The sequence below is a fragment of the Apus apus genome, chromosome 8 (assembly GCF_020740795.1).
Source record: "Apus apus isolate bApuApu2 chromosome 8, bApuApu2.pri.cur, whole genome shotgun sequence".
In the NCBI taxonomy this organism is placed as follows: domain Eukaryota; kingdom Metazoa; phylum Chordata; class Aves; order Apodiformes; family Apodidae; genus Apus; species Apus apus.
Genome location: NC_067289.1, coordinates 26,708,878 through 26,735,408, shown reverse-complemented (window position 1 = coordinate 26,735,408; position 26,531 = coordinate 26,708,878). Strand labels below are relative to the sequence as shown.

The following is a 26,531-nucleotide window of genomic DNA, read 5'->3' as shown; positions in this document are numbered from 1 at the left end:
TAGTATAAACCATAATCTGAAAGAAACATGACACACCAAGCTCCAGACGCAGACCTGGAAATGACAGATGCTATCATACTAAAGACAAAGTACTGGATGGAGCCAAAGTCCTCTCACAGCCACGTAACGCTTGTGGCAATAAGGCATTTCACCTTTAGAACTAATATTTGGTTAAGTTCAAACACAATCCTGCCAACAAATTAAAGTAAACACAACTATCTAAAGTAAACAAAAGCAGACTAACACAGCCTGGTACTTACACACATGGGAATGTCTACCAGAGCAATCCCTGTGCTCACAGGACTTTCTTCACCTCCCTTCAGCCAGGCTGGCACTGGACACCAGATGAAGATGACTCCTGGCTACAGGACCTTGCTACGCACGGCCCTAACTGGCTGTGACCAGACTGCAACCCCCACCGGCCTCCGCGGTTCCATTTCTGCCCTTCAGACACACCAACGAACCGGCACCATTACCGGGGAGGGCCGGGCGGGCAGAGCCCCGCGGGGGGTGCCTGGGGCGCCCTGCTGCAGCCCGCACCTCCCCGCGCCCGCGGCTGCTGCCGGGACCACCTCGGCGGGGCCACCAGTGCGGGGCCTGAGCGTTTGCCAGAGAGCGGCGGGGCGCGGGGCAGGGCGCGGGGCAGGGGCGCGGGGCAGGGCGCGGGGCAGCGCGGGGCAGGGCGCGGGGCAGGGGCGCGGGGCAGGGCGCGGGGCAGGGGCGCGGGGCAGGGGCGCGGGGCAGGGCGCGGGGCAGGGGCGCGGGGCAGGGGCGCGGGGCAGGGCGCGGGGCAGGGGCGCGGGGCAGGGGCGCGGGGCAGGGGCGCGGGGCAGGGGCAGGGCAGGGCGCGGGGGCCCGGCGGGAGGTCTGGTCTCCCCGCTGCCCGCGGGCGGGTCCTGCCGCGCTGCGCCCGCTGCCCTGCGGGAGGAACCATCAGGGACGGAGCAGCGGCCCCGCAGGCACAGGGAGATCGGGACTCGGTAATTCGGGCTCTGCCGCAGCACCCGAATGGTTCTCTGATCATCCAGCTGAGACTTGCAAGCTGGCTTTCTCTCATTTTTTTTCCTGTTCCCTGACCACCCAAGTGAAACTTTTTAGTGTTATTCTTAGACAAGAGGAAAATACCATGTAGTCAATGCGGAGGAATTTTTTAAAATGAAAATCTTAAAGCATTTTGTTTAAAATTAAAACATTAGTGCACCTGTTAAATCTCAGTATTTTTAGTTTATTTAAAACCTGCAGACTGATAGTTTCTAATAAGCTTTTACTGCAATTTATCAGTTATTTGCCCTTTTCCTACTGCCTTTCATTTTTTTAGCATGGCGGTATACATGGACTAATGTCACAAAAACAGACCTTTTGAGCCAAATTAACAGAGACAGGCATACTGCAAACAAAATCATTCTGAGGGAAGCCTTATGACCAGATCTACAGAAGCAGATTAAAATCACCAGTAACGGAGTTCCTCCTCATACTACAGACTCCACTTGTATGCCTAATCCATGAACGCAAGGAAGGAGAAAACCCTTTTTTTAAGTTAATTAGTTGACAACAGTCCTCAGCACTGAATCTGGACAGGCTTTTTTTTCTAGGTACCAAAACTTTGTTGGAGTCAGCACAGGCTGAGAATGCATCTGTGATGCTGAGTTTCAGTCTGCACGTGCAGAGAGTCAGCTCTGTCGTGACCCACGTCTGAAAGCAGCAGCAACAGCAGAAGCACAGTTGCATTAGATTGACCACACATTTTAAAACGTCCAGTGTTACTGCGTAATAAAGAGCTCTGCATATAGAGACTTATTCACAGAACTTAAGGTATTGGTTTAATCATACTTTTCACAACACTGCACAGTAGTTAGCCTTGAGGAATTCTGAAATGACATCAAGTTATTTATAAAAATTGGCTAAAATTGCAGCTTGCAAAACATAGTATTTTCAGCATGAAAACACTTTGATACTAAGAACCTCTCTCCAATAAAATCACATTTTGTAGTACAAAACTGTTCCTTGTACAGCTGACTTGAAGTCATGCCTTCTGAGCAGGCTTCAATGAATGTTCTCCCTGAACTGTAAATGACTGAAAATTTTTACAGATTAAGTCTTCTGTGTCTGAGTCATATTTTCAGTTGGCAAGACTTGAAAGACAAACATATGCCTCTTAAACCTCTTACTGGATATAAAAGCCATACCTTTATCATTAGAATTCTCCTAAATGTTGAGGGCTAAAGCTGTGATTCTTCTCCACTTGGATATATTTCCCAAACATTCACACAGATTTTTTTCTCCCCTGCTTTAAACAACAACAACAGCATTATTAGAAATTTATACTAAAACCATCACAGAGTGAAGGTATTTCTTCGTAACACAGAAACTTCAAACAGTAAGGTAGTAGCCTTCCATACTTCTCCAAACTAATCTTTTAGGATAAGAGATAAGCATTATAAATGAGCACAGTGCTCTGCAGCAGTAACCCAATCCACCGGCCAGTCCAGTCTAAGTGCTGGTTCTGTCCCAGCTGCTAGCTGGGGGGAAATCTTGAGCCCTCACAGGGAATAGATTCCAGCTGCAGATTAGTTACAAATAGACATTTTTCATAATGCACTTGAAGTTTACTTAATACTCGGTACATTCAGGGTCAGACTGTGGTCTTTGTTTTTCCCTAGTATTCCCAAAAGCCAAAAATGCTCAGAACCTGCCTGCAGCAGCAATGTGCCAGTCAAAATGGTTTGTGAGAAGCACATAATATTATTGAAAAGCCCTCTTTTGCCTTCAGCAAAGAGCACAGGTAAAAAGACATCCAGTGTTTCAGATGCCACACACACCTGTTGAGCATTAAAGAAAATAATTCCTTTAACACTGAACTAGCCCAAACTTTCTTGCTACGTCCACAAAAATCTTCTAAAGTTTTATGTCTGCTTTTAAAGCTGCTATGTACCTGGATGTTTTGGTTTCAGTATTACTCAGGACATGAATTTTCCTGCTTTGAAAATAGTAAATTCACTAGCCCAACAGCTAGTCCATTAGTGCTAAGAGTCTGTTGCTCAACTTGGACACAACTCCCACTGATGTAATTAAAAAGTGTCTCGGGCATGGGCGTGCATGTAGCTAGTCATTTCACAAGTCTCTGAGCCATGCTGTGGATTCTTGCTTCTTTCTAAAAATATTTATCAATAGGTATGCCACTGAATGAATGACTAATAACCTTTTCCTTTAAGCTCTGGATTAGAAGGAATGCTTGCTCTTGGAGTAAGAAGCATGATAGTACAGGATAACAGGGTGTGCAGAGCATTCTGACCTACCTGCTGAGAGTAGTAACTTCTATGGCAAGAACACGAACCTTCCTGTCCTCCACACGTTTTGCAGGCCAACTATCATTTCATTATATAGTCTCAGTATAAAACAGAACTATGAAGTTTTTTGAAGTATTAGGATTATTGGGAAGTATAATTAGGCAAAGCTCAAATACCTAATTGGCAAAAATTAAAAATGCTACTTTGCATTTCTTTGCATAATGCTTGCAAAGTATACCTATACATCTGAGCATATCTATACCTTTTGAGTAGAAGCACTCCAACTAAAAAATAACTTGGGAGCAAACCCTTTGTATCATATGCCCTAGAACATGATGTAGAATTAAACATTACTGTCTTTTTTTCCATTCCTGTCCCTACATTATAATGATTGCTGTATATGTGACATAAATGCATGTTGTCAGGGATAATGACCAGCACAGTTGAGAGAATAAAGATCACTTTTTTAAAAGTCTTTGTCTTAAATCTCCCATGTTTTTACTTTTCAAAGACTAGCAATAGTTCTGAAAACACCTGTCTCCTCATCATTACAGGTATCACCAAAATGTATGACCACCAAGGAAGTATCACTCCTACAGCCCATCAGCAGTATTAAAAAGATCCCATTTCAAGCAGAACAGAGAAAATAACCACCAAGTACAGACCATCAATGCTGGCAGCAGATTTATCATAATCTGAATCTAGAAACCAAGCCCTGGTGCATTCCTAGTGTCTGCTGTGCCCATGAGCAGAACTCTACCTGCAAGCAGAACTGTGGTTCTGAGTATGCAAGTCATGCAACCAGAGCTCTGGAATTCTGGAGAAACAGCAATGGTATCCCATGTACGTGCACACAGAACAAGGCTTAGCACATTTCAATGCTGTTGTCAAATTTATAGGATGAGCTCTACGCTTAAATTAAAGAGATTGAAATCCAGTAAATCCAGCAGAATCCAAAGATGAAGTTGGGTATGACAACCTCATTGTATTAAGATGACACTCACTGTGACAGGTCAGGTAGCTTCAAGTTATTATAGATAATTATATTCCAAGAGTATACAATACTTTTACTCAAAAAGGCAAGGGTGTGACAGCAGCTGAAGCACCTGCATGAGGTCATACAGTAATGACAGCCAGAGGAGCTAAGGAGAGTCCCATGTCAAGTCATTTAAGCACAAGTTGGTGTGGTGTTATGACACATACCGATGATTTAAAAGAACCTACTTTGCCACAATCAAGCTATGAGGTTTACTGACATTTCAAAATATATTCAGTATTTAAATAAATCTTTTAATCCCTCACAAAGAAGAGTAAGATACCTAGTTAAATTCAAAACCAGTTATTCCCAGCTGCTCTAAATGATGTAAGGATTAGCTACCAATGAGTTAAGAAACACACAACAGTAAAATCAATTCACATACATCATACTTGAAACTATTAAAAGAAACTTAGTACCACACCTATAAGTGCATTTTTGGTTCCTAAAAATCACCCCAGACTGCTAGTTGTCCAGAAGGGAAAACAGAAACAGAGAGATACCTCAAAAAGAATTTAAAAAAAAGGACATCTCTACATTAGCCAAACCAAGGCAGAAAACCCCATCACTGTTAAGTTTTTGCCAGTTTTCAAAGCAGTATCCTGCTGCTAACCCACATCTCACACAGACTGTGTTAAATCCAATGCTGATACATATTTTAACCATGAGCAAACCTAACTGTGGAACCCAAGTTGAGGTGTGACCCATCTGATCCATGGCTTGAGGCTGTCCCTTCCCAGGGCAGGGAACATCTGACAGCACTTAGAGGAGACCCACTTCAGGGTATCCAGGCACCAACTATGCTGTACACCCCTGCCTTTCCTTTGGCAAGAACGAATGGAAAAGCCTGCCTCGGCCTTCTTTCCCCCATGATTGCCTACCAGCTGAGCAGGGAGGAGGGACTGCTCGTGGATTCCTGCCCCATGCCCACCACGCAGCACAGAGGGACATCCAGGACAGCAGAGGGGCAGAGAGAGCGACTGGAGAACACCACAACCCTTATCTCCCCACCACCCCCACAAAGCCTGGATTTCACTCCCACCTTCTGAACAGAGCGGGAACAACTTCCACTGAACACATCCAGGGATTTCTCTTGTGAGCAAGAACTGAGGGTGTCTCCAGAACTCCTGCAGTGCACAGGCCAAGAGCAAAACCCCCCCAGCCACCTGGCTCTCATTGACACTCAGATGAAGGAGATTAATTCCACCAAGGTCAGCAACATTATCCTGACAAAGCATCTTCTTAATTAGGCCGGGCTCAGACCTCCTGTGCGGAACAAGCTGCAGCAAACATTGCCTTATTTTATCTTAAACTCACAAAAACTAAGTTAATAGAATTGGAAAAAATTATCTTAATGAAAACAGCCATACATAAAACTTTAATGTTTCTGACTCCTGACTCATGTGACTGCACGGAGAGGCCCAGTACCACAATAGTTAGCTTCACAGCCTCAAGGTGCAATTTAGCAGTTGACTTAAACTGATCTGACTGCAAACTGCTGCTGGAGATTCCATCCTGTTCTCTACTTGCAGATAAATATTAATGCTTTTTCCCCAGTATTGGTCCTGGCATTCCTATAGTCTTGCTTGGACCAGATCAGAGAACTAACATGGATGAAAACTAGCCCAGTGGCAGAAATTTAAAAGCAGTGAAAAACCAAGTAGCTTTCAGCCTGATGAGTCTGTTGATCCTTGGCAGAGTGGAATGAGCTGCCAAGGGGCCAGTGCCAGGCTATTCCTCTCCATTCTCCCAGGTGGAAGCCTGGGAAGACATGGGGCAGCTCCCAGGTGCATCCCAGGCATGGGGAGGGGGCCGAACCCTGCTGCCCCGGCCACGGCAACGCCAGCCCTGGGGGAGGCACCTGCTCTGGGGGGGCAGCCACAGCGTGTCTCGCTCCAGGGAAGGCACCTGCTGCCCTCCTGTTGAGGTGGGAAGACATAACAAAGTGAGGAGGGGCTTAGCTAACTGCCAAAGAGGGTAAGCCTATAAATTCCTGTGGTGTTCCTTCAGATCCGTGTTTCTGCAGCACAGAGGTGCCCTCCTAAGTACTGCTCGTACCAACAGCTCTGGCTCGCACAACGCGCGGGCAGGGAAGAGGGGCCGCGCCAGCTGATCCCAGGCACGGGGACAGGAGATGTAGGGAAACAGCTTAAAGGGCTCGCAAGAAAAAAGTGAGGTATGAACACTAAGGGCTGCAGCAGTCCCCTGACCTCAGGCCAGCTTCAAAAGGGTCACCGTATTTTTCACAAAAAAATACAGATAACTAACTAGAATTATTTGTAATTTTTTTTTTTTCCCTGATCTTTTTTTTTTTTTTTCCTAATCATTATGAGCAAGACCAGAATTAGGGTCTTGGAATCTTAATGTTTGTACTGTTAGGGTCCACCGCAGCCTTTTCACAATCACAAATGCATTAGAAACACTGAGCCTTTGAGGCCACAGAGCATGTCCTATCCCAGACACCTGGTATTAAGGCAGAAACATTATCTCTCAAAACAATATGGGAGTGCTTTGAAAGTAACAGGGTACAGCCTGGTACCATGCCATTAAACATTAACAAAAGCAATAACTAATTTACTCAAGGCGAGTCAACTCTCACCACAATTTTAACCATTTCCAAAAAAAGAAGTTTAACTAATCAAGTCTAAGCTCATAAATTGTTGTAAGACGCTACATTATCACTTTGAAAGGAAAGGCATAGGTGAAAAAGATCAGAATTTTATCTTACTATCTGGAAAAAAAAAAACATTTTGCAACCAACCCAGAGCTTGCAGTTCTTCTAGTTCTGTGGAACAACCCAGTATTTTGCATTCAAACTGGATTACTTCCATGCCTTCAGAAAAATGAAATAAACCCCATAATCCATACAGGATACATCCCTGAAATAAATGGTGTCCTGGTAAACTTCCCTCTGGGCCTCCTAATTGCATGGTAGTTGACTTCAAATGTAGAGTAGAAACAGAAGCAAGAGAGCTTTTTTATAGAAGAGATTAACAATTACCTAGCTCTAGTCATGCTAGTAAATACAATAAAATTTCACAGCAGAAAGAAAGAAAAGAAAAAAGCAAAGCATTACGTTTCCTACAGCTGAGATCCTGTATGTGCTCTCAGCATGGATGAACTAGCACTATCAATAGGCTCTCACTCTCAATTACCTATTTATTTTTGCTGACATTTGGTTCTCAGCAACCTGTAACATTACATTCCCCACACAACAAGGTTAAGTGCCTATATTTATCTGTTCATGATACGGAAATTTATTGTAGTTGCCCACTTATTACTACACAGAAAGGCCTATCTTCCACTCACTTCAGACTTACATTTACTGAAACGAAGTTATCCAGGAAGCAGAAAGAGTTGCCATGGAAATAAAACCAATTTACCAGAGGCTGCTGCAAAACAACCATTAATTAACCTATTTACGGTAAAACCATCTATCCTCTCATTAAATGTAGTTGGTATCATTTCAATGACACAACAGGAAAAACACAGCTGCTCTTCACTTCTTGTATATTCTGTGCTTTAGTGAGAAATTCATCAGCTCACAGTCTTGCACCATTTTTTATACTTCATGATAGTCTAAACTGAAGTGGTGAAAAGGAATTAATTACTTGTGTTGACTTTAAGCACAAAAGTGAAGGTCCACCTATAAAACTGAATATAACTTGTTCCTGAAAAAAAAAATGAAGATTTGTCTTGCTTGTTTTGAAACAAAAAGATCTGATTTAAAATCTGAGTTTAAAATTTGTTTTCACTTCTGACATCCAGACTTGTCAAATGCTTTCAGAAAAATGTATCGCAAAAGTTTTTAATAACTATGTTGACAAAATTAAATGGTCCATGTCAAAATGTCAAGAAACAAAAGTAACTTTAGAGTACAACAGAAGGCAAATCTGTGAAATAGTTAACATATCCTGTACTGCATAGTAACAATGACAAGAACTCTGCTATAAGAAGGACAGAGCATACCAAAGGGCAAGACTTTCAATGTCATGGATCACTCCAAGTTTACTGTGGAGGCTGTTACCAGCACTATAATTCTACTCTCAGCCTGGCAAATTTGATAACAACTAATCAATAATTACCAGCCACAAGCAGTATGCAATGCAAAACAGTGCATATGCCTTAGACCATCTGGATGTCTATTTACAGAGCAAACAGTTTGTTGCTTTATCAAATGCAAATTTCATGACTGCAAGGTGATTTGTTGAAGGGTGAGAGGAATATGAAAGATGCACCACCCCTCATATGAATGCTCTGAAAACAGGAGCAGGGTAAGCTTCTCAATCCTGCAACAGCAAAGGAACACCTGAAGGGGCAAAGAGGTTGGGAGAAGGTGTGTGTGGGGAGTCCATCCTACCTCCAAACATCTAGCCAAGAAATCCAAGGTAAAATAAGTAGCAATAGTCTGATACCAGCACTAGCATGTCACATCCTTGCCTCCATGGGCTTTTCTTTGAGCAGCATAAGGCTGCCAACAAACAGCATGCAATTCACAAAACACCCATGACTTTACACATTTTCAACTTGTTCTTAAAAAGAAGAATGCAAATTTTCACAGAATTGGTGAGAAATTAGACTTACTGCTGCATGATGTGTCTCATTTTTTAATTTATTTGGCAACTGAGAAATTGATGAGAACAACTACAACAGTGGAAAGGCAAACTGCTCAGATTCTGCTCTTGTCTAGAGCAGTGACTGGGGAATAAAGCCACTCCAAGTAAGGTCACTAACATGGAGTTGCAAGTTGCCCATAAGGAAGAGAATGTACCCTCAGCAAGTTTGCTGATGACACCAAGCTGGGAGGAGTGGCTGACACACCAGAAGGCTGTGCTGCCATTCAGAGAGACTTAGACAGGCTGGAGACTTGGGCGGGGAAAAACCTGATGAAGTTTAACAAGAGCAAGTGTAGAGTTTTGCATTTGGGGAAGAAAAACGCCATGCACCAGTACAGGTTGGGGGCTGACCTGCTGGAGAGCAGTGTAGGTGAAAGGGACCTGGGGGTCATGGTAGACAGGAGGATGACCATGAGCCAGCAGTGTGCCCTTGTGGCTAAGAAGGCCAATGGCATCCTGGGGTGTATTAGAAAGGGTGTGGTTAGTAGGTCAAGACAGGTTCTCCTCCCCCTCTATTCTGCATTGGTGAGGCCACATCTGGAATATTGTGTCCAGTTCTGGGCCCCTCAGTTCAAGAAGGACAGGGAAGTGCTTGAAAGAGTCCAGCGCAGAGCCACAAGGATGATTAAGGGAGTGGAACATCTCCCTTATGAGGAAAGGCTGAGGGAGCTGGGTCTCTTTAGTTTGGAGAAAAGGAGACTGAGGGGTGACCTCATCAATGTTTACAAATATGTAAAGGGTGAGTGTCAAGACGATGGAGTTAAGCTTTTTTCAGTGAAGACCAGTGATAGGACAAGGGGTAATGGATACAAGTTGGAGCATAGGAGGTTTAAGATGAATATCAGGAAAAATTTTTTTACTGTAAGAGTGACAGAGCACTGGAACAGGCTGCCCAGAGAGGTTGTGGAGTCTCCTTCGCTGGAGACATTCAAAACCCGCCTGGATGCCTTCCTGTGTGATGTACTCTAGGTGACCCTGCTCTGGCAGGGGGGTTGGACTAGATGATCTTTCGAGGTCCCTTCCAACCCCTAGGATTCTATGATTCTAAGAGCACTCCAAGAGACTATGGAACCTGATGCTGACTGCAAGGTCAAGCAACCAGCATTTTGGGTTGGCCAAATAATGCACTGTCTTAATTGTAAAGGAAGAAAAAATTTGGCAAGACAACTGTTCTGCAGAAGTCAGTGTGAACCGTGGATAAATGCAGGACATGTAACTAGATCCTTAATGTACAACTAAAATTTAAACCTTTAATTTGCTCTGTAAAAACAAAGAAGAACTCAAAATTGTGAGTTCTAGGCATCCCAAAGCTAAAAGTCCAACGGGCTGCTTTATTTAGAATTTGGTTCTTGCTATCAGAAAAGCTCAACGTGGAAGAAAATACTATTCAGTCATGAAAAATCTCTCTTTTGAACAGAATTCAAGCAGAGGATAGTTAAACAAACAACTGAAGAGGAAATTAAGTGTAAACATGGACTCTGACCCCATTCTTAAACAATGTCCCCAGTGAAATCAGCATGGGAGATGGACTAGCTAAGTGGAAGCCTGTTTGTAGTTATGAGCAAGATAAACATGAGGCATTTTGTACCTCAGTCACACACCAAATGGGTTAAATGGACACAGCACATGATAGCATTCTTCCTATCAACCAAAAGCTGAACAGAATCATGTCTACAGACATGAGACACACAGCTTGGAAGATGTGATCCATGGCAGTTCTTAAATTTGAACAAATTAGAAACCCTAACAGTCTTTCAAGTTTGATCAAAAATGGGGATAGGAATTATCCAGTTCCATTTCCAAGGAAACGACCTTTTTCACTCTGCCTCTCTACACAATCAGCAATTTATGATCTGTAATGAGAAGTGCCCTCATTTTGGACAGGTGATCTGGAAGTACAACTGAACCTACCTATCCCAGCCAGATACTCCAAGTGTGAATATCATAGCACAACATTAACATCCTTTACACCACAATAATTATTTCCTACAAACTGGGGTCCATTATTTTCTGTGACACATGAATTTTATGTGTAATGTCACTTCAAATGAAAGCGTCAGTAACATGTATTTCAATTTTTTTCTCTAATAAGGGACTAGGCTATCAGATATCAGAGTGATGTCATGGAATAAAAACTTTACTTGAAATAGGACTTTAAAATTCAGGCTCCTTCATCTGACCTATTTCCATTCCCAAGAGGGGCAGGGGAATCTCCCACTCTAAACTGGCAGTTATCTACCTATAGTAGATACTTGGTCTAGGACCTAATTAACTTGATCTTTCTTGGAAGCTTCAATCATATCTACAACCTGACTATGGACAGCAGAACTGCCCACACAGAACATGAATCCAGGACTGTTTCAGTTATGACCTGCCTTCCAGCAACTTCCCTTCAATACTCTTCAGCAGCTTACTTTGCTTTTCTGTATTCACAAGGCTAATACCAACATGTGACTTAAAATACCTCCCAGGCCAAGCTACGCCTGTTACAGGCTCTTATCTGAGCAGAAACGCCAGGAAGAGAACAAAGGTCAAAGAAGGCACTGGTGATACTGTGCAAATTCCCAGCCTGCCCTCAGTGCCCAGGGGGCCTGGCTCCTGGGGCTGGGACAGGAAAATGGCAGCACAGGGAAGCCCAAGGTACCTAGGTTTTGTTTTTCCCTTCTCTGCTTTCATATGCCTCGCCACAGACAGCCCCCAGGTTTGGCAGAAAAGTTTGTGAATAGAAAAGAAATTAATCTCTCCAGTGTCAAAGCTGTGGTGGGATAATGGCTCTTACTTGGCACACACAGCCCCTTACCCAGTCCTGCTCTTTTAGCATCTCACCAATGTGTGTTCCATGCCCATGCACTGCACACAGAAGGAGTTTTACCCGATATATATATTTAAAAACACACACAGAAATTTACTTGCAGCAGCAGAGGCTTGAACAGACCTGGTTTCAGTCATGCTGCTGTAAGTCAAATCCTACCCATCCACCTTTAGCAAAATCCTCCCTGGCTTAACTGGGGGCAGGATCAGTCCTTAAGAGAGAAGCGTATGAAGCTCCAGATATCCAAACGACATTTAGAAAATGGAAGCAGCTACACAAATCACAAGAGCAAAAACTCATGACCTTGGGTCATGTCTAATGAGTTCATTCATTGTCAAAAGAACTGATCAAGATGCACCTATCTAAAATTAAAAATAAACAGGTAAATCAAAATACATGTTAAGCCACATTCATCTATCTGAATAAAATAAAAATCTGATTACCAAGATTAGCAAGAAATCCATGGCAACAAAAAAATGGAACTTCTTGTGATAACAGTACTGGTGGTATCTCAGGGGGTAGCACAGGTACTGAGGAAAAGGTGGTTAACTGGTGTGTGCTGGACCCAGGATAATGAACTTTACTTTTCAGGTTACCATCTGTGCTACATCTGGCTCAGTTTCAGGATTACTGCTTCCAGTTATCGGACTTTCACATTTGCAGCTCCAGCTACCATGCATTCTGCAGGTTTATATATAGCCTGAGGGCATGCAGCTGTATTTATATCTATAAAATTATCTGATCCTGTCATTTGTCAGTCTCCATGTAGTTTGCAGATCACTCCCTGTGTTTTAAGAAACTAGGCAAAGAATTGACAAAGTATAATCACTGCTTACATCCACCTGAAACAACTGAAAGTATCTTAGTGACCTTCCATTCCTGTTACTTTTCCATAGGAAAACACAGCACTTCACCTTTTGCTGCACTGCATGGAGTCTGTGTGACATAAGAGGTGAGGAAAGGAGGAAACACCCTCTCATAGCATGACAGAAAGGAGTGCTTTCTGTGGTGGCTCCACAATTACTAGGAAAATGCTGTTGAAAAGGTCAGGATGACACAACATTCCAAACCAGGTTCACAAGGGAGTATTTATTCCAGGAAAAGCAGTTGTGGCTGATGCTTGACAATGGGCTCACTGGTCCTCCTCTCAGGTAGATGGCCAGAGTCAGATAATGTGGGCTAGAATAGAAGGGGAGAACCCCTTAGAGAGGAACTGAGTGTCCAAGTCACTCAGTTTTTCCCTGGAAAAAGATTTCAGTCAACTGAGGTTTTATTTCCTCCCTGCTCCAGGGGCTCAACTAACCACCAGTAGCAATGCCTCTGACCATGTCTGCTCTGCAAGGAGGAGGACAGGTCCCTCCAGCTTCCAGGTGTGACACAACACGGGCCAAAGCAGCAGGCAGCTCCCAGAGCCTGGCAGAGGCAACTGCCCTGGCTGAGCAGGGCAGCACATAAAGGGCCAGGGCTTCCCAAACATGCACCAAACAGCTTATGTACCTCACAGCCTCCATGGATCCCAGCAAAACCACAGATTCACACAGAATGATAGGCAGGGGTTGGAAGGACCAGTGGAGATAATCTAGCCCAACCCTCCTGCTAAAGCAGGTTCAGAATGGCTAAGAGAGGGATCACCATGACAGAAGAAGAAAAACAAATACAGCACAACTCCCAGAAACTGTTCAATGAATCATCAACTGCAGACTCCTCCTAAAACTGCCTGTGCCAACAGCACCGACTGCTCCGTGCTTGACAGGAATCTTCCAGTCCACTGGGAACCACCATAGTCACTGTCCAGGCTGTTCTGCTAGACCTGCACTTCACACTGAGAGCCTGTGGACCTCGTTCATGTTGCATTATATGCAAACTTGGGGAGCCACTAAAAAACTGTCTTACTAATACCTGAATAAAACACTCACAAAGTAAACTGGTGTGATTTTCTCAGGAATCATGAGTCTGCTCCGCACTACAGGCATCGGCACTACCAACACATTTGTTCCTGGGAGTGGTCGTTACAAAGGAACAATCCTCTGGCTTCATACACAGAAGAATGGGATTGTTTTGTCAGTGGTGACAATCATTTTTTGCCATCCTTTATTGAATGGGCTTAAGTATATGTGGTATGAAACATTCTCCTTTTAAAGAAAAAAAACATGTTCATTATCCTAAAATGTGGCATATGCCAAATTTCAAAATACTATCTACAAAAAATATATTCAGGTTTTGATTCATCTTCATCATATAACTTCTGTTTCAGTGATGAGGGCTATTAAAAATTAGAGTATTTCAAATTCAGTCTTTCCTGCAAACACTCTTGCACCACGAAGCATGGTTTCCAGAAATCACAAAATAAATAGAAAATCCTTTTAATCCCAAATACAGAGAAACACATACTCTGTGGCACAGTCCAATAAAAGAGTCTGTAGGCTTCTGATCTCTGGCAAGTCATCTACACAGACCAGTCTGCCCAAGAACAGGTCAACTAAAAAGAGTCTCCAGCATCATCCCAGGGTCTTCTGATACTCCTAGGGGAAAAGGAGTTGCTTAAATAAGTTCTTAGATTCCTCGTGACTTTTTCATAATTTTCTGAGTAGTACAATATAAGATGGACTCCACTGTAACTTTTTCTGTCCCTACACAGGATAGAGTTCCCTGTACATTGCTACATCAAGCTCCCAAGCTAGTGCTAAACATGCTCATTTATTCTACAGGCCTCATGTCCACAGACTGGTGCTCCTCATTCTGCTGCAATCCAGGAACTTTTATGAGATTTGCAGCTGTGGATCTTTGGCAGTCTGTAATGTCTCATCTTTGTATCTGCTGGTGTATCTACAGTTTCAATTACAGAGCCACCTCATTATGTGTAAGGAGAATTCAGACCATGAGTATGTCAGTGTAGCAGAATTAACTTATCAGCTAGTTAATAATCAAAAAGCTCCAACAAAACATAATTGTCTTTATTCTCTAAGAAAGAGAATATTTATTCTCTTTATTTATTCTAAAGAGATACACGTATTAAAAATTAATAAGTGTGCATCCAAGAGAAAGTTGCCTCCTGCAAAAGCTTTGATCCAGGTTCTTGTTTTACTTCCCAATCCACTAAAAGCTGTTTTAGTGACTGGTATTGGGAGTTCTATAAATTCTCAATAATAAAAACTTTCAGTGAGTAATTTCCTACTTTCTTACTTCCGTTGATCTATGCAAATGCTTCTTTTAATTAAAGGAATAACAGACATAGCAGAAAGATACTATTATCAATTAACCCATCAAAGAAACTCACAGCTTTTAGCATTTGCTCAGTTGGTTCCTAGTATCTAGGGAAAAATACATTGGGGAAAAGTAAGATTTCTTTGTAGAAATTGCTGCACTGAAGGTCAAGTGAGTGGATAGTAAATAAGTGAGCTGATTTTTTACCTGCAAAGATTAAATCATACTGTGACAATTTTCTTAGTCTGACAGCAGACTCCCTGAAGTAAATTGGAAGCTCAAAAATCTAGTCTTGAGTCTGACATGAAAATGGGTTTCATAGTTTCATCTTTCAATCAAAGAAACAAGACTGTGACCCTTTTCCCCTGAAGTTAGAATTTAGCTACTGGAAACAACAGGAGTATACCCAGTGCTGCACCTAAATTAGTAGTAACTACTTGTCTAAGTCTGAATCATATTTTACAGAACTCCAAACACACTACCTGGCAGAGACAGTACCTGTCTGTGTTCGATCCTACTGGCACCTTCAGCAAAAAAAGACATTTAAGCCCTCTACAAGTTGACTACCCTTCCAGTTGCACCTCACAACTACAAGAATTGTAGACATACAACAGGAGTACAACTTCTAGTACTACTATTGTCACCTTAAAAAGATACGTGACTAAAAACATTAGGCCTGGCCCTCCATCCTGATAAAAGTGCTTTACCTCCTTCTGTTTCTGCAAAGGCACCACAAGGCCTAGACTGCTTCCAAATACATCTCTTCAGCAGCAGCTCAAGACATCCTTGTGCTTCCTTGTATCCACACAATTGTCAGTGCAGCAGGTGATGGACCAGACCATTAGTCTAGATGAACAGTGACTTGGGTTTCAGTTGTGTCCTTTCTATAAGAATGGTGGCTGTGAAAAGCACCTTATCCAGTGTTGCCACTCAACCTGAAGCCATTGCTTGGGACAGTTCAAGACAGCTTCAGACAGTTCCATACCATGTAATTCACGGGGTTTTCTGGTTGTACAAGGTAAAATTTTAGATGTTTCTGGACTGCCTGTCTTTGAAGGTTCAGCAGAGGTCCACTATATGGATCAAAACAAACCCTCAAACATCTTTAAAATAAAGGTTATTTCAAATTTGCAGGAGAGTTTCCTGAGCTTAATGTCTGAGCAAAGTAGAAACTGTCGTCCATCTGATCTGTTGTGTGTTTTCATGTCAGTCTTTACAAAGAAGCATTTTTGTGTGAAAAAGGACCATGTGTTGTAAAAGGGATGATCCAGAACTAAGAAGGGTATCTATCTATGACCTGAGCCCAGATAACAAAGTGTCTCACCCACATTAGTAAAATATTAACAGAGGTTATTGGTTGTCATAGTAAAATGAGAGGCTGCAATGAACGTAATTTCATTTACGGACGTTCAGAAAATTGACATCACAGCCGCAGGAACATATAAATAACCAGCACACTGCATGTCTGGTCAACTGCAGCAACGTCTCTGAAGAGCATTCTACAGGCTCAGCTCCTCCAAAGGCACAGCAGAAACTGGATTTTGTAAAGTACACCAAGAAGCTCCTTTTTATAAAACAGTTTTGAGAACATCCACAAGCTTTTTCCTCTGCCTTCAGTTGCGTTTGCCATTTCTTTAAAGAAGCATGTGCACGGGAGGTTGTGCCAAGTGCCTGGGAGCCACTCTTATCCCTCTGGCTGTGCTATGTACCCTCGCTAACATTCTGTTGTTTTTCCCTGGAGGAACAGTCGTTGAAAACACTGAAAACATTACAGATGAGGTTTGGTGGTTCGGAGGGATCTTGGGATCTGGCATATTGGTGAGTACATAACTTCAGACATTCCTCCTTCCCCCCCCATGACTTTGCATTCCTGAATTTCCACCGTACCTCAAATGCAGGCTTCAACCTTGTAAATTCTGCTTTGAGAAACAAGTAAGTTACAAGTCACCCCACAGTTTTGCAATAAGTTAATATAGTGATAAGAAAAAAAAAAAAAGAACTATTACAAATAAATATAACTTGAATTAATCCCAATTCAAACTGTCTTTCTGTTATTGGTAGATGATCTTTCCTGCCTTGGTATTTTTGGGCCTTAAGAATAATGATTGCTGTGGCTGCTGTGGTAATGAGAGCTGTGGGAAGAGGTTTGCGGTAAGTGAGGGGAAACATGGCAAAAAAGTATAATCTAAATGGTTACTGATGTGATATATGTATCTTCTGCTCAGTCATTGAGAGACTAGACAGACACTGCCCAGAGTGCAGGACACAAAGCCCTGCCATTTGTCTGAGCGCTGAAAGCAGGATCAGCAGGCTGTAAAAGCTGTTTTATGCCTCTGATGTGCCACAGGCACCACAGCTGCACTGCCTCGGTGTGTTTTGCTGTCACAAGATACTAGCAGTCCCTATCACAATTAAAACTATTTCTGAAAGATCTGCACTTTGTTTTGCACAGTGTTAACAGTTCTCTCTTTAGCCATTTTTTGTTGGCAGTTTTAAAAAAAAATACTCTGACAGTTGGGCACTACGTTCCCAACTCACAGCAGACCCCTGCAATGGGCTGTAAGGTTCATAGGAGATTTCAGATAGGAAGAAACCTCGGGAGGTCTAATCTAATCCAACCTCCTCCTTAAAACCCAGTAGACCAGGCTTCACTTCGAATTTATAGCTTCCTTTCACATTACAAGTGACAAGTTTCAAACGGATACCTTCAGACACTAGTAAAAATTGCAAGCATTTTAGTTTAAAAATGAGATTAGATTAAAAAAAATAATAATCTATTTCTACTATGAAAGCCTGTCCTTTTAAAAGAAATTGGCTCAAATAAATCATCACAATTTTTTAAATAAAGGAACAGGTTTTCAGTTGAAAAAAAAAAAAAAAAGGAAAAAAGAAATAGGAAAAGAATTATGACTGTGAGGTTAACAAGGAGCCTCCCTAAACCCTGTCTTTGACGGTCTTCAGGCAATGCCAACAAAGCAGGTGGCACTTCTAGGAGGGGAATGGAGCCATGTCTTACTCTTCCTCACAGTGTCTCATCCATTGCCTGTTAGCAGTGAGCACAGCTGAGCTGGGCAGAGCACAACCTGGTCCTGGGCGGGTGGTTCTCACAGGGGAGTGGCCCTGGCACTGCTCAGGCCAGCACATCTCCATCTTCAATAAACCATCTGGGCACCATCCTGCCCATAATCCACCCACATCCTGCAGGACAGCACCTGGCTGGTGACTCAGGTTAGAGGGCAGCTGGCTCAGAGGCTGGGTACAGGCACGAGGACTAAGGGCACTGTACAAAAAGAGCCCTGTGGCCTTATCACACCATGACTGAGACCTGGACTTGTTCTGGCATGTTAGCAGAAACACCATTATAGTGATGTCTACTACATAAACACAATGTTTAAGACAGCCCCATCAGATCTATCAACATTAAAACACGTCAGCACTCAAGGCAAGAATCTGGTGAGGTCTCAATAAAAGCTTTCAGACCTGACAGTACATTTATTTTTAACTCCACCTATATTGCTTTGATACAGTAACAGACGCTACCTCTGCCTCCAAACCACTGAGGCTACAAGTGCTTCACAATTCAAGCAGGGCATTAGTCTTTGCATTATTTACTTACATATTAGTATATATGAAAATGCTGTCATGGAAAGCCAGAAAATAAAGACATCCTTTCCAATCCATTCCAGTCGCACTAGGAGAGCTAATCATGACAAGTGTCTGCAAGGAGATTAAGTACACTAATGTGAAACCTCCAGGGGAGAGCCAGGAAGGAAAAATAGGGTTACTCAGCCCAAGATACCAAAGCTAACTTGACAAGGGTACTGCAGATTATTTTTTGTAAAGTCCAAGTGGTCCAAGACTTCAGTCTCACTTATGATCTCTTGAAAGACTCCAGTTCAGTGAAACCCAGGACCTGGAACACCAGTGAGGTCTGTGGGATACAGGCTGTGGGAAGGGGAGGACTGCCATCTACTGTGCCAGCACCCACCCAAACAGAGCTAATTGGTTTAAATCTTTTGAATACCAGAGCAGGTATGCGTCATGCATTTACTGTGTATTTGCAAAGTAATATAGGTTACCTGCTCAGAAGCTGACTGTTTTGACCAAATTTAGAAAATGCACATTCACATTAATAGAATACATTTTGTTGTTTGAATGAGAACAAAAATAACATTATTTTTCTCTTCATCAGATGTTTTCTTCTATAATATTCGCTGCAGTTGGAGTTCTGGGAGCTGGATACTGCTTTGTTGTGTCAGCAGTAGCCATAAACAAAGGCCCTAAATGCAACACTGGAGACGAATGGACCTATCCTTTCCAGAATGGGTAAGACAAGACAATCAGGAAAAAAAGTGACATATTTTAAGTTGGTGATACGATTTAACTCTCAAATCTGTTCTATAAAAATGTGAATTATACTGTTTGTCTAATACACAGCAGCTCTTAAAATAGCCAGCAACACACAGCAACACTAGGTAAGGTTCAAGAGCAGAGATACTACTACAAGAGCAGAGATCAAAACTACTGAGTTCCAAGACAGTGCACAGCCTTCTAGCTTATTCTTGCCCTGACAAAGCAGTCACCTAGATGAATAGTGGTGCAAACTTCTATTGAAATTTGATAGTATGCAATTAATTAGGAATGACCTAGCAGGGTCTTTTTTGTGACACACCACAAAACTAGAGTTCAGGTTGAGAAGAAAATAAAAAGACAAACCCCACAAACAAAAAACTCTCCCAAAACAAATACCAAAACAAACAACAACAACAACAAACCCCACTAAAATAAAAAGCGTTGTGTGTTACACTTCATTTGTTTGTGGGCCAGTGAGGGCTGGAAAACAACTTCTTTGGTCTAATTCTGGGAGTCTTTGGAAAAACAGGCTGTTTCAAACATGATTTTGATTACAGTCAAGTAATCACTTGAAAAGAACACAGGAAGTAAGACAGCATTAAGAATATGCAGAGGAAATACAGTAAGTGGTTAAGCAGCTCTCAATTAAATCAAAATGTGATGGTAAAAAGAACTGAAAATATTTTTACCTGGTACTGCTGTTCTTTAGATGAGCCATCTAGAACAGCAAAGATTATTCTTTTCTGTGGCCAAGAGGCAACTGGTCTTGTAGCTTTTGTTTTGTTAGAAAAGCTGACTTTGTTAATCTTCTATGATATTGTCCTGATAATTCACTTGTTTTTATTACAATGTTATAAAGTAAATGAATACAAATATTTAGGTGTGGAATACAACATTGCTTCCTTGTTCCTAACTGCGTTTTGAGGTACTGGATCGAATGCTGTAACCCAGCACCAGGCCTTACACAGACCTACCGCTGTAAGGCAGAGAACGCCCAGGGCTGCTGCCGGGAGGCGTCACAGAAGGCGCTGCAGCCCCAGACCCCGCGAGGCCGGTTCCGGTGCCCCCGGGGCAGGACCCCCGCCAGGTCTCAGCACCGCCTCATCCCGCAGGGAACACCGCCGGCAGCAGGAACGCCTTCCGCAAAAGGCCAGCACGGATTCACTTCCATCTGGCACACGCTGGGCTACGGCCTCTTCTCCCAAAGTACCAGAAACTGCTCATCTACAACTGCTACCATCCCCTGCCTTGTCTTTTCAAATCAATTGCTTCAACTGACCTAGAAAGCAAAACAAACCCAGGCTCTAGAAACGTAGCACCAACCAGGCAGCAGTGCCTTCCGAAGCCAGCAGCACCTGAGCTGTATCCTAGCAGTGACACCTCCTCAGCCGGGACAGACCCTCTCTGTGAGCCAATGTCTTCTTCATAACTACTGTTTTGTTCCCCCCAGGGAACACCTCACAAACCACACACTGTGGGACAAGTGTCAGTCACCCGAAAACATCGTCCTATGGAACCTGACACTCTTCTCCTTGCTGCTGGTCATGAGTGGGATCCAGGTAGTGCTCTGTGGCATCCAGGTGGTGAACGGCCTGTTTGGAACAATCTGTGGGGACTGCCAATGTTGTGGATGTTGTGGGGTGAGCAACGGATGTTCTTTCATTATTTTGTGTACTCATAATAGTTATACGTACACCTGACTAGCTGACAGTCTGAAAAACTAAAGTGGCCTTTCACTCAGCACCATGATCATGCTTTCTAAAGTACAGCTGAAATGCTACAGAGTTGTCAGGTGTTGAAAATACTATCTCAGCCTGTATTTGTGGTGTTTATCTGACAGCCACCCGTAGGCACTGGGAAACAATAGAAATCTTTGAAAGTCACAGGGCTAGTGACGCTAAACTACCTCCATGTTTTTATTCTTCCAGGGAGATGGAACCGTGTAAAGAACATGAATACTGCAGACAACCCTCCTTGTCTTGAGAAGCTCCCTTCTGCAGCTGTTCCAGAAAGCAGCCCTCAGAAGCACCACCACTGGCTATGAAAATGAGAATGAAGGGCACTTCCCCCACAAATGTTATGAAGCCCTGACTCCCTTTCTAGCCTTCCTGAAACCCCTCATCATGGAATAAAATAAGTGAAATTCAACTTTCACATTCATGTTTGGTTTTGTAAAACAGCTTCCATTTAAAAATCAGGTATTCTTTGACAAAATATTTTCTGTCTTGAGGCAGATTTCCAACTGGGGATCACTGAATGCTGCTGGTACAAGCTCAGTTGTAATGCAGTTGTGTCTATATTCTTTTGAGGCTTATCAGATGGAAATATCACAAGTCTAACTTTTGAGCACATCTATGTTATGTGGAAAACTGAGGACTTCCTCTTCCAGACCTGCCATGATTAAAATGGTCTCTATAAAAACAGTCTCTGTTACAAAAGAGATTCATGAATCTCACAGGGAGGTCTCTTTTCTTGACTGTCTGACAGATGGGTGCATTCAGCAGCACAGCTCTGCGTGGAGCTGTAGGGTCAAAGTAACAGGCAAAAGAACAGAATGCTGTGGATCCCTAGTCTGAGATGGACACCACGATACCCTGCTTCATGCCAGGAGCTCAGTGAGAAAGGCCAATTCACAGCCATTTCTCAGCACAATGGGGATCTTGGCTTCTTCACTAATCCATAATCAATTTTCCTCCAGTCAATCCCACCAGAGGGAATGCAGCTACACACTATGGCTGTGGAAGATGGAACTGGAATCTAAAACTGTAAGAACATGGGAGGCTGGTAGAGAAACTTTCCCAGCCTACAATTCTCTGTACTCCAGGGACCTCCTGAGGCAAAGGCACATTGACCTAGCCATTCTAACAGCAAAGTTGATTAGCTACAAAGACAAGGAGGAACCATTAACATTTCAACATACATATCTATTTCCATGCTGAAGTATGTCCTATACCTGAATCTCTCTTGTACAGAAACTGTTCAGCCTGTGTAATTTAAGGAAATATTCTAAGTAAGTGACAAAATCTGTTTCTACTTGTGAAGTAAAAGGGCTTTTAACCCCCTGTTCACGGCACTAACCAACCAACCGTGATGTCTTGTCTAACAAAGGTGATGCAGTGACTTAGAGTCACCAACAAACAGGTCTGGGAGGCTCCTCAGGAGCCCACCTTTGTACAGAAAGGCTGTGCAAACAACACTTAAATAATCTGAAAGACATCAGTATAAACTATTCTTAAAAATGTCTAACTTCAGAGATCCAACATCTTCAGCATCTTATAACACTGCTAACTGTTCTGAAAGTTAGAAAGATTTTCTTACTATGTAATCATGCACCTCCCTGCTACAAAGCTGTTCTCTTCCCAGTGGGCTTATGGAAAATTTTCTGACAAAACAAAAACAAATCACTCTTTTATCATAACTGCTGTTATTTCACAACTCAGTATTCATGTAGTGCTCCTACAAGCTTCTCCTACAAATTTCCAGAAGATGAGCATTGGACTTGTGGCTTCAACACAGGTTACAATTTCTATTCAGTTGAGCTAAGTAGCTTGCAACTCCTTCTAAAGCTTTGAGTCTACACATGAGTGCAGAAGTTCATTTAGCTGTGTTTGGCACAGTACTATGAAAGACAGGAAAGGCAAAAGAGAGCTGAAAGGCAAAAATACTTTTTAGAAAGAACTAGTCTTTTAAAAAGAAAATACTATTTCCTAAAGGAATCGGGGAAGAAATAAGAGGGATTGGAGAAATGTGAGGGATTCAGATTAATTGACACGCTTCTTAAGAAAGTCCCAAAGCAAATTTTTGCAAGCCAGCTTGCCAGACTGGATGTGTCGTGGTTTCTAGTTCATCAAGGCATGTGCCACATCCCTTCCCTAAAACTTTCCTCCTGAAATAATGATTCTGTGGCCTGTGCTTTCAGAAAACGCATTTTGTGTACTCTGAATCCACAAGAGAGAGATCTGAAAAACATCATACTCAGAAGCACTAAAAGCTGGTGAGCAATACGCAAAAATATTAAATAGCTAGATTTAGATACCAAGAGTTGCACTAATAAAAGCAAAGTGGCCTCAGTGATACATCACACAAGAAGATAAAAGACATTATAAAAAAACCTCTCTAGCGACAGCTGTCTCTCCCACCTGTTCTACTGCAGTGGTAGGGAATTTGAGAGTCCCCTTTACATCACCACCCACTGATGCAACCATCTTACATCTCTCCTTTCATCTGCTGTTAGCAGCTGTCCTGCATCCCAGCTCACATTTGTCTTGTTTTATTTATATGGAGCCTTTGGGAACATGGAATGTTTCTCATCAGCATTCAACAAAGGGACGGGTAGCTGCACACTGTACAATTTCAATATATTAATAAACAGAATACATAAATCTTTGTGGGACACTTGGGATAAGAAATAACAGCAAGCTATGTGACCTACAACCAAAAACTACAAGAGCCTTGCATGTCCATGCTTCTAAAAAACACCCAACTACATGGGGGTTTCCTAACGTGAGCTAATGCATAGTAGGCACTGAGACAAGGCCCACACACTTCACCTTGTGATCTGGACTGTGACTGCACCTTGGCCATGGGCTGCACTGAGCACTCAGAACTGCACTGCAACCAGCAGTTTGAAGTGCCAACAACAGTGTTCCTCAATCTACTCAGTCATGATTAACATCTGAGGCTCTCCCCTATTACTTCATGTCAAGTGAATCACACTTACATCCAGCATCAGTTCTGCAGCCATTAGGGATTGCTCTCTGTGCTTTCAGTGAGTGAAGCATCCATTAAAGTCAAGGAGAGGGCCTGATCACAGACTGTTGTCAAAGAAAAACACAACAGGCCAGTGGTACCCTGGGGAGAGGCATCACAGGTAAGGAGAGCACAGTACTAGAGTGGGGCAGAAAGATGATGGCAAGAGAGAAACCACAAACAGGGAGAACCTAATGTGTCAGAACAGAGCTCAGCACTCCTGGCCAACCTGAACACTACCCTCCATTTTAGTGTCAACAGATGTCAATGTATATACACTCACACAGATCTGTAAATCCCTGTCCCCTAAAGGACAAATATTGGTATCACTTGTAGAATCTCGGAGATACACGTTACCTGAAGCTTCATTATTCACCCGTAACTGGCTGCTCAGTGACTGGCTGACTAGGGTGCCGAGAGCGCAGCTATTTTGACATCTTGTGGCATTAATTCAGCTGAAGAGTTTACATAAAAAGAAACACGTACGTTACCTAACAACTCCGGTTACAACATGTGGAACGTGCACATGTGATTTTGAGCCCACACATTTCAATTTCAGCTTGACAAAACTGGTGCCCCTGCACAGCTAACTGATACACAGTCAGAGGGCTCTTAATAAGTGGAGGGCACCAGGAGGATGCATTAACTGCAGCACAGTCACCTGTCAGGGAACCGTACATTTTAACTGGTAACTCTTCGCAAAAGGTTTGTTTCTAAAATTAGGAAGTAACACACACAACGTTAAAAGACATTTGCTTAGCCAAGAGCAGAAGATGTTTCCCAACGTTATTCCAGTCTTGACTACTCACCACCTGCTAAGCTCAACTTTAGCTCCCCTTCGTGGCTTCCCCATCCCTCACGGTGCACCCGGCAGCGAGGCAGCCGCAGCGAGCGCCGGCCCGGCCCGTGAGCCTCCCCGGCTGCCCGCGGCACCGGTGGGGCGAGCTCTGTCCTCCAGAGCCGGGGACACTGGTTTGGCAGCGATGGACATAAATAAAAACCCAGATAAACCCCCTCTTACATTATTTCTTGCCAACTTACCTTTCCACTGGGACAGCATACGCTGTTTAACTTAATTACAAGGTTCTGCCAATAAAACGGGACTTTCTACAAGACACCTTCACCTGGGAAGCATCACCACCGCCCTGCGCCTGCCCCGGCTGATCGGCTTCAGAGCCCTTTGCTAATACACACATTGCTCCCAGCTGTGGATCCAAAGTTCCACCCCGAAACAGCCCCTCAGGAGGCACCGGGAGTCCCGCCACCGCCGCACCCTCTGACCGCAGCAGCCGCGAGCGCGGGCCCGCAGAGCACGCGCCGCCAGCACGTGCCCGCAGCCCCGGGGGGGGGGGGGGGCAGCTCCCGCCGGCGCCGCAAACCCGCAGCCCTCGGGGCCCGGAGCCCGCCGGGCCGTGCGGGGCAGCCCGCGCTCCCGGCCCCGCTTCCCGCCTCCCGGGGCTGCGGCCTCCGGGCCCGCCGGCCGGTGCGTGGGGTCCCGTGCCCCACAGCCCCCCGGAAAGCTCGTTTTTCACGTAAGCCCCCCCAGCAGGTGGGTCTTGTTTTCCTCTGGAAAAGTGCACGAGTCCAGCCAGCAGAACTAGAACGGACCGAAGCGTACCTGGCGCAGGCGCTGCTGATCATCCAGAGGGACGAACGCGTTTTGAGTACCCGGCGGGAAAAGAGCCCAAGAAGATTCCGACCGAAGCACCGCGCGGAACTGAAGGCGGGGCTGCCGGCCCGGCGGGGCTGCCCGGGAGGGCGCGAGCGATGCGGGGCCCCGCCGCGGGAACCCGCTCCTCTCGGGGGGCCCGGCAGCCCGGGCTGGGACCCCGCACTCCGGCACTCCGCTGCCGCGGGGAAAGCCCGGTACCCAGAGGCTTCCTCTGCAATGCCAGGGTCCCAGGAGCCGCTCCCTGGGAGAGCGGTTTCTCGCAGCTCCGAGGTCACCACACCCGAGCAGCACCTGCAGGGAGCTCTGCCGGCGGGAGGCGGCAGCGCCGGGAAAGCTGCCCGAGCTGCGGGCACAGGCTGCCCGAGCTGCGGGCACAGGCTGCCGGAGCTGCGGGCACAGGCTGCCCGAGCTGCGGGCACAGGCTGCCGGACCTGCGGGCACAGGCTGCCCGAGCTGCGGGCACAGGCTGCCGGAGCTGCGGGCACGAGCAGGCCTCCAGCGCTGCTGCCAGAGAAACTCGATTCGTATTCCGGAGTAAATAGGCCATGAATGAACAAACACGTTTCTCAAAATAGGGTCAGAAGCTAATACACTTCACACTTCTGTTTTGTGAAGGCTCCAGAGCTTTTTTATGTAAATGTAAGATAATGTTGGAAGCATTCTAACAATTAATTAGACTGAATTATGTAAGAGTGAATCACGGAAGAGTATTAAAATGAATCTTAAATCACCCATGTCATGAACCATGACTATAAAGACCAGATACTTAAACACAAGCCCGGGAAGTTTAGGTTCCATGGCT

General features: G+C 44.1%; 1 protein-coding gene across 1 annotated transcript; it reads left to right on the top strand.

The window, feature by feature from the left end:
* The first annotated feature begins 16,353 nt into the window (after positions 1-16,353).
* On the top strand, positions 16,354-21,456 carry TM4SF4 (transmembrane 4 L six family member 4). Its single transcript, XM_051626472.1, has 5 exons — positions 16,354-16,773; positions 17,017-17,106; positions 19,148-19,281; positions 20,759-20,948; positions 21,237-21,456. Exons 1-5 carry the CDS (start codon positions 16,600-16,602, stop codon positions 21,252-21,254), a joined length of 606 nt encoding a protein of 201 aa, XP_051482432.1. The 5' UTR covers positions 16,354-16,599; the 3' UTR covers positions 21,255-21,456.
* The last annotated feature ends 5,075 nt before the right edge of the window (positions 21,457-26,531 follow it).

What these genes read in the sequence shown, in the direction of transcription:
- TM4SF4 (XM_051626472.1), top strand. Translation starts at nt 16,600, where the DNA reads ATGTGCACGGGAGGTTGTGCCAAGTGCCTGGGAGCCACTCTTATCCCT. An exon ending in TCTTGGGATCTGGCATATTG is followed by an intron (nt 16,774 to 17,016) that starts GTGAGTACATAA and finishes TGTTATTGGTAG; the next exon opens with ATGATCTTTCCTGCCTTGGT. An exon ending in GCTGTGGGAAGAGGTTTGCG is followed by an intron (nt 17,107 to 19,147) that starts GTAAGTGAGGGG and finishes TCTCTTCATCAG; the next exon opens with ATGTTTTCTTCTATAATATT.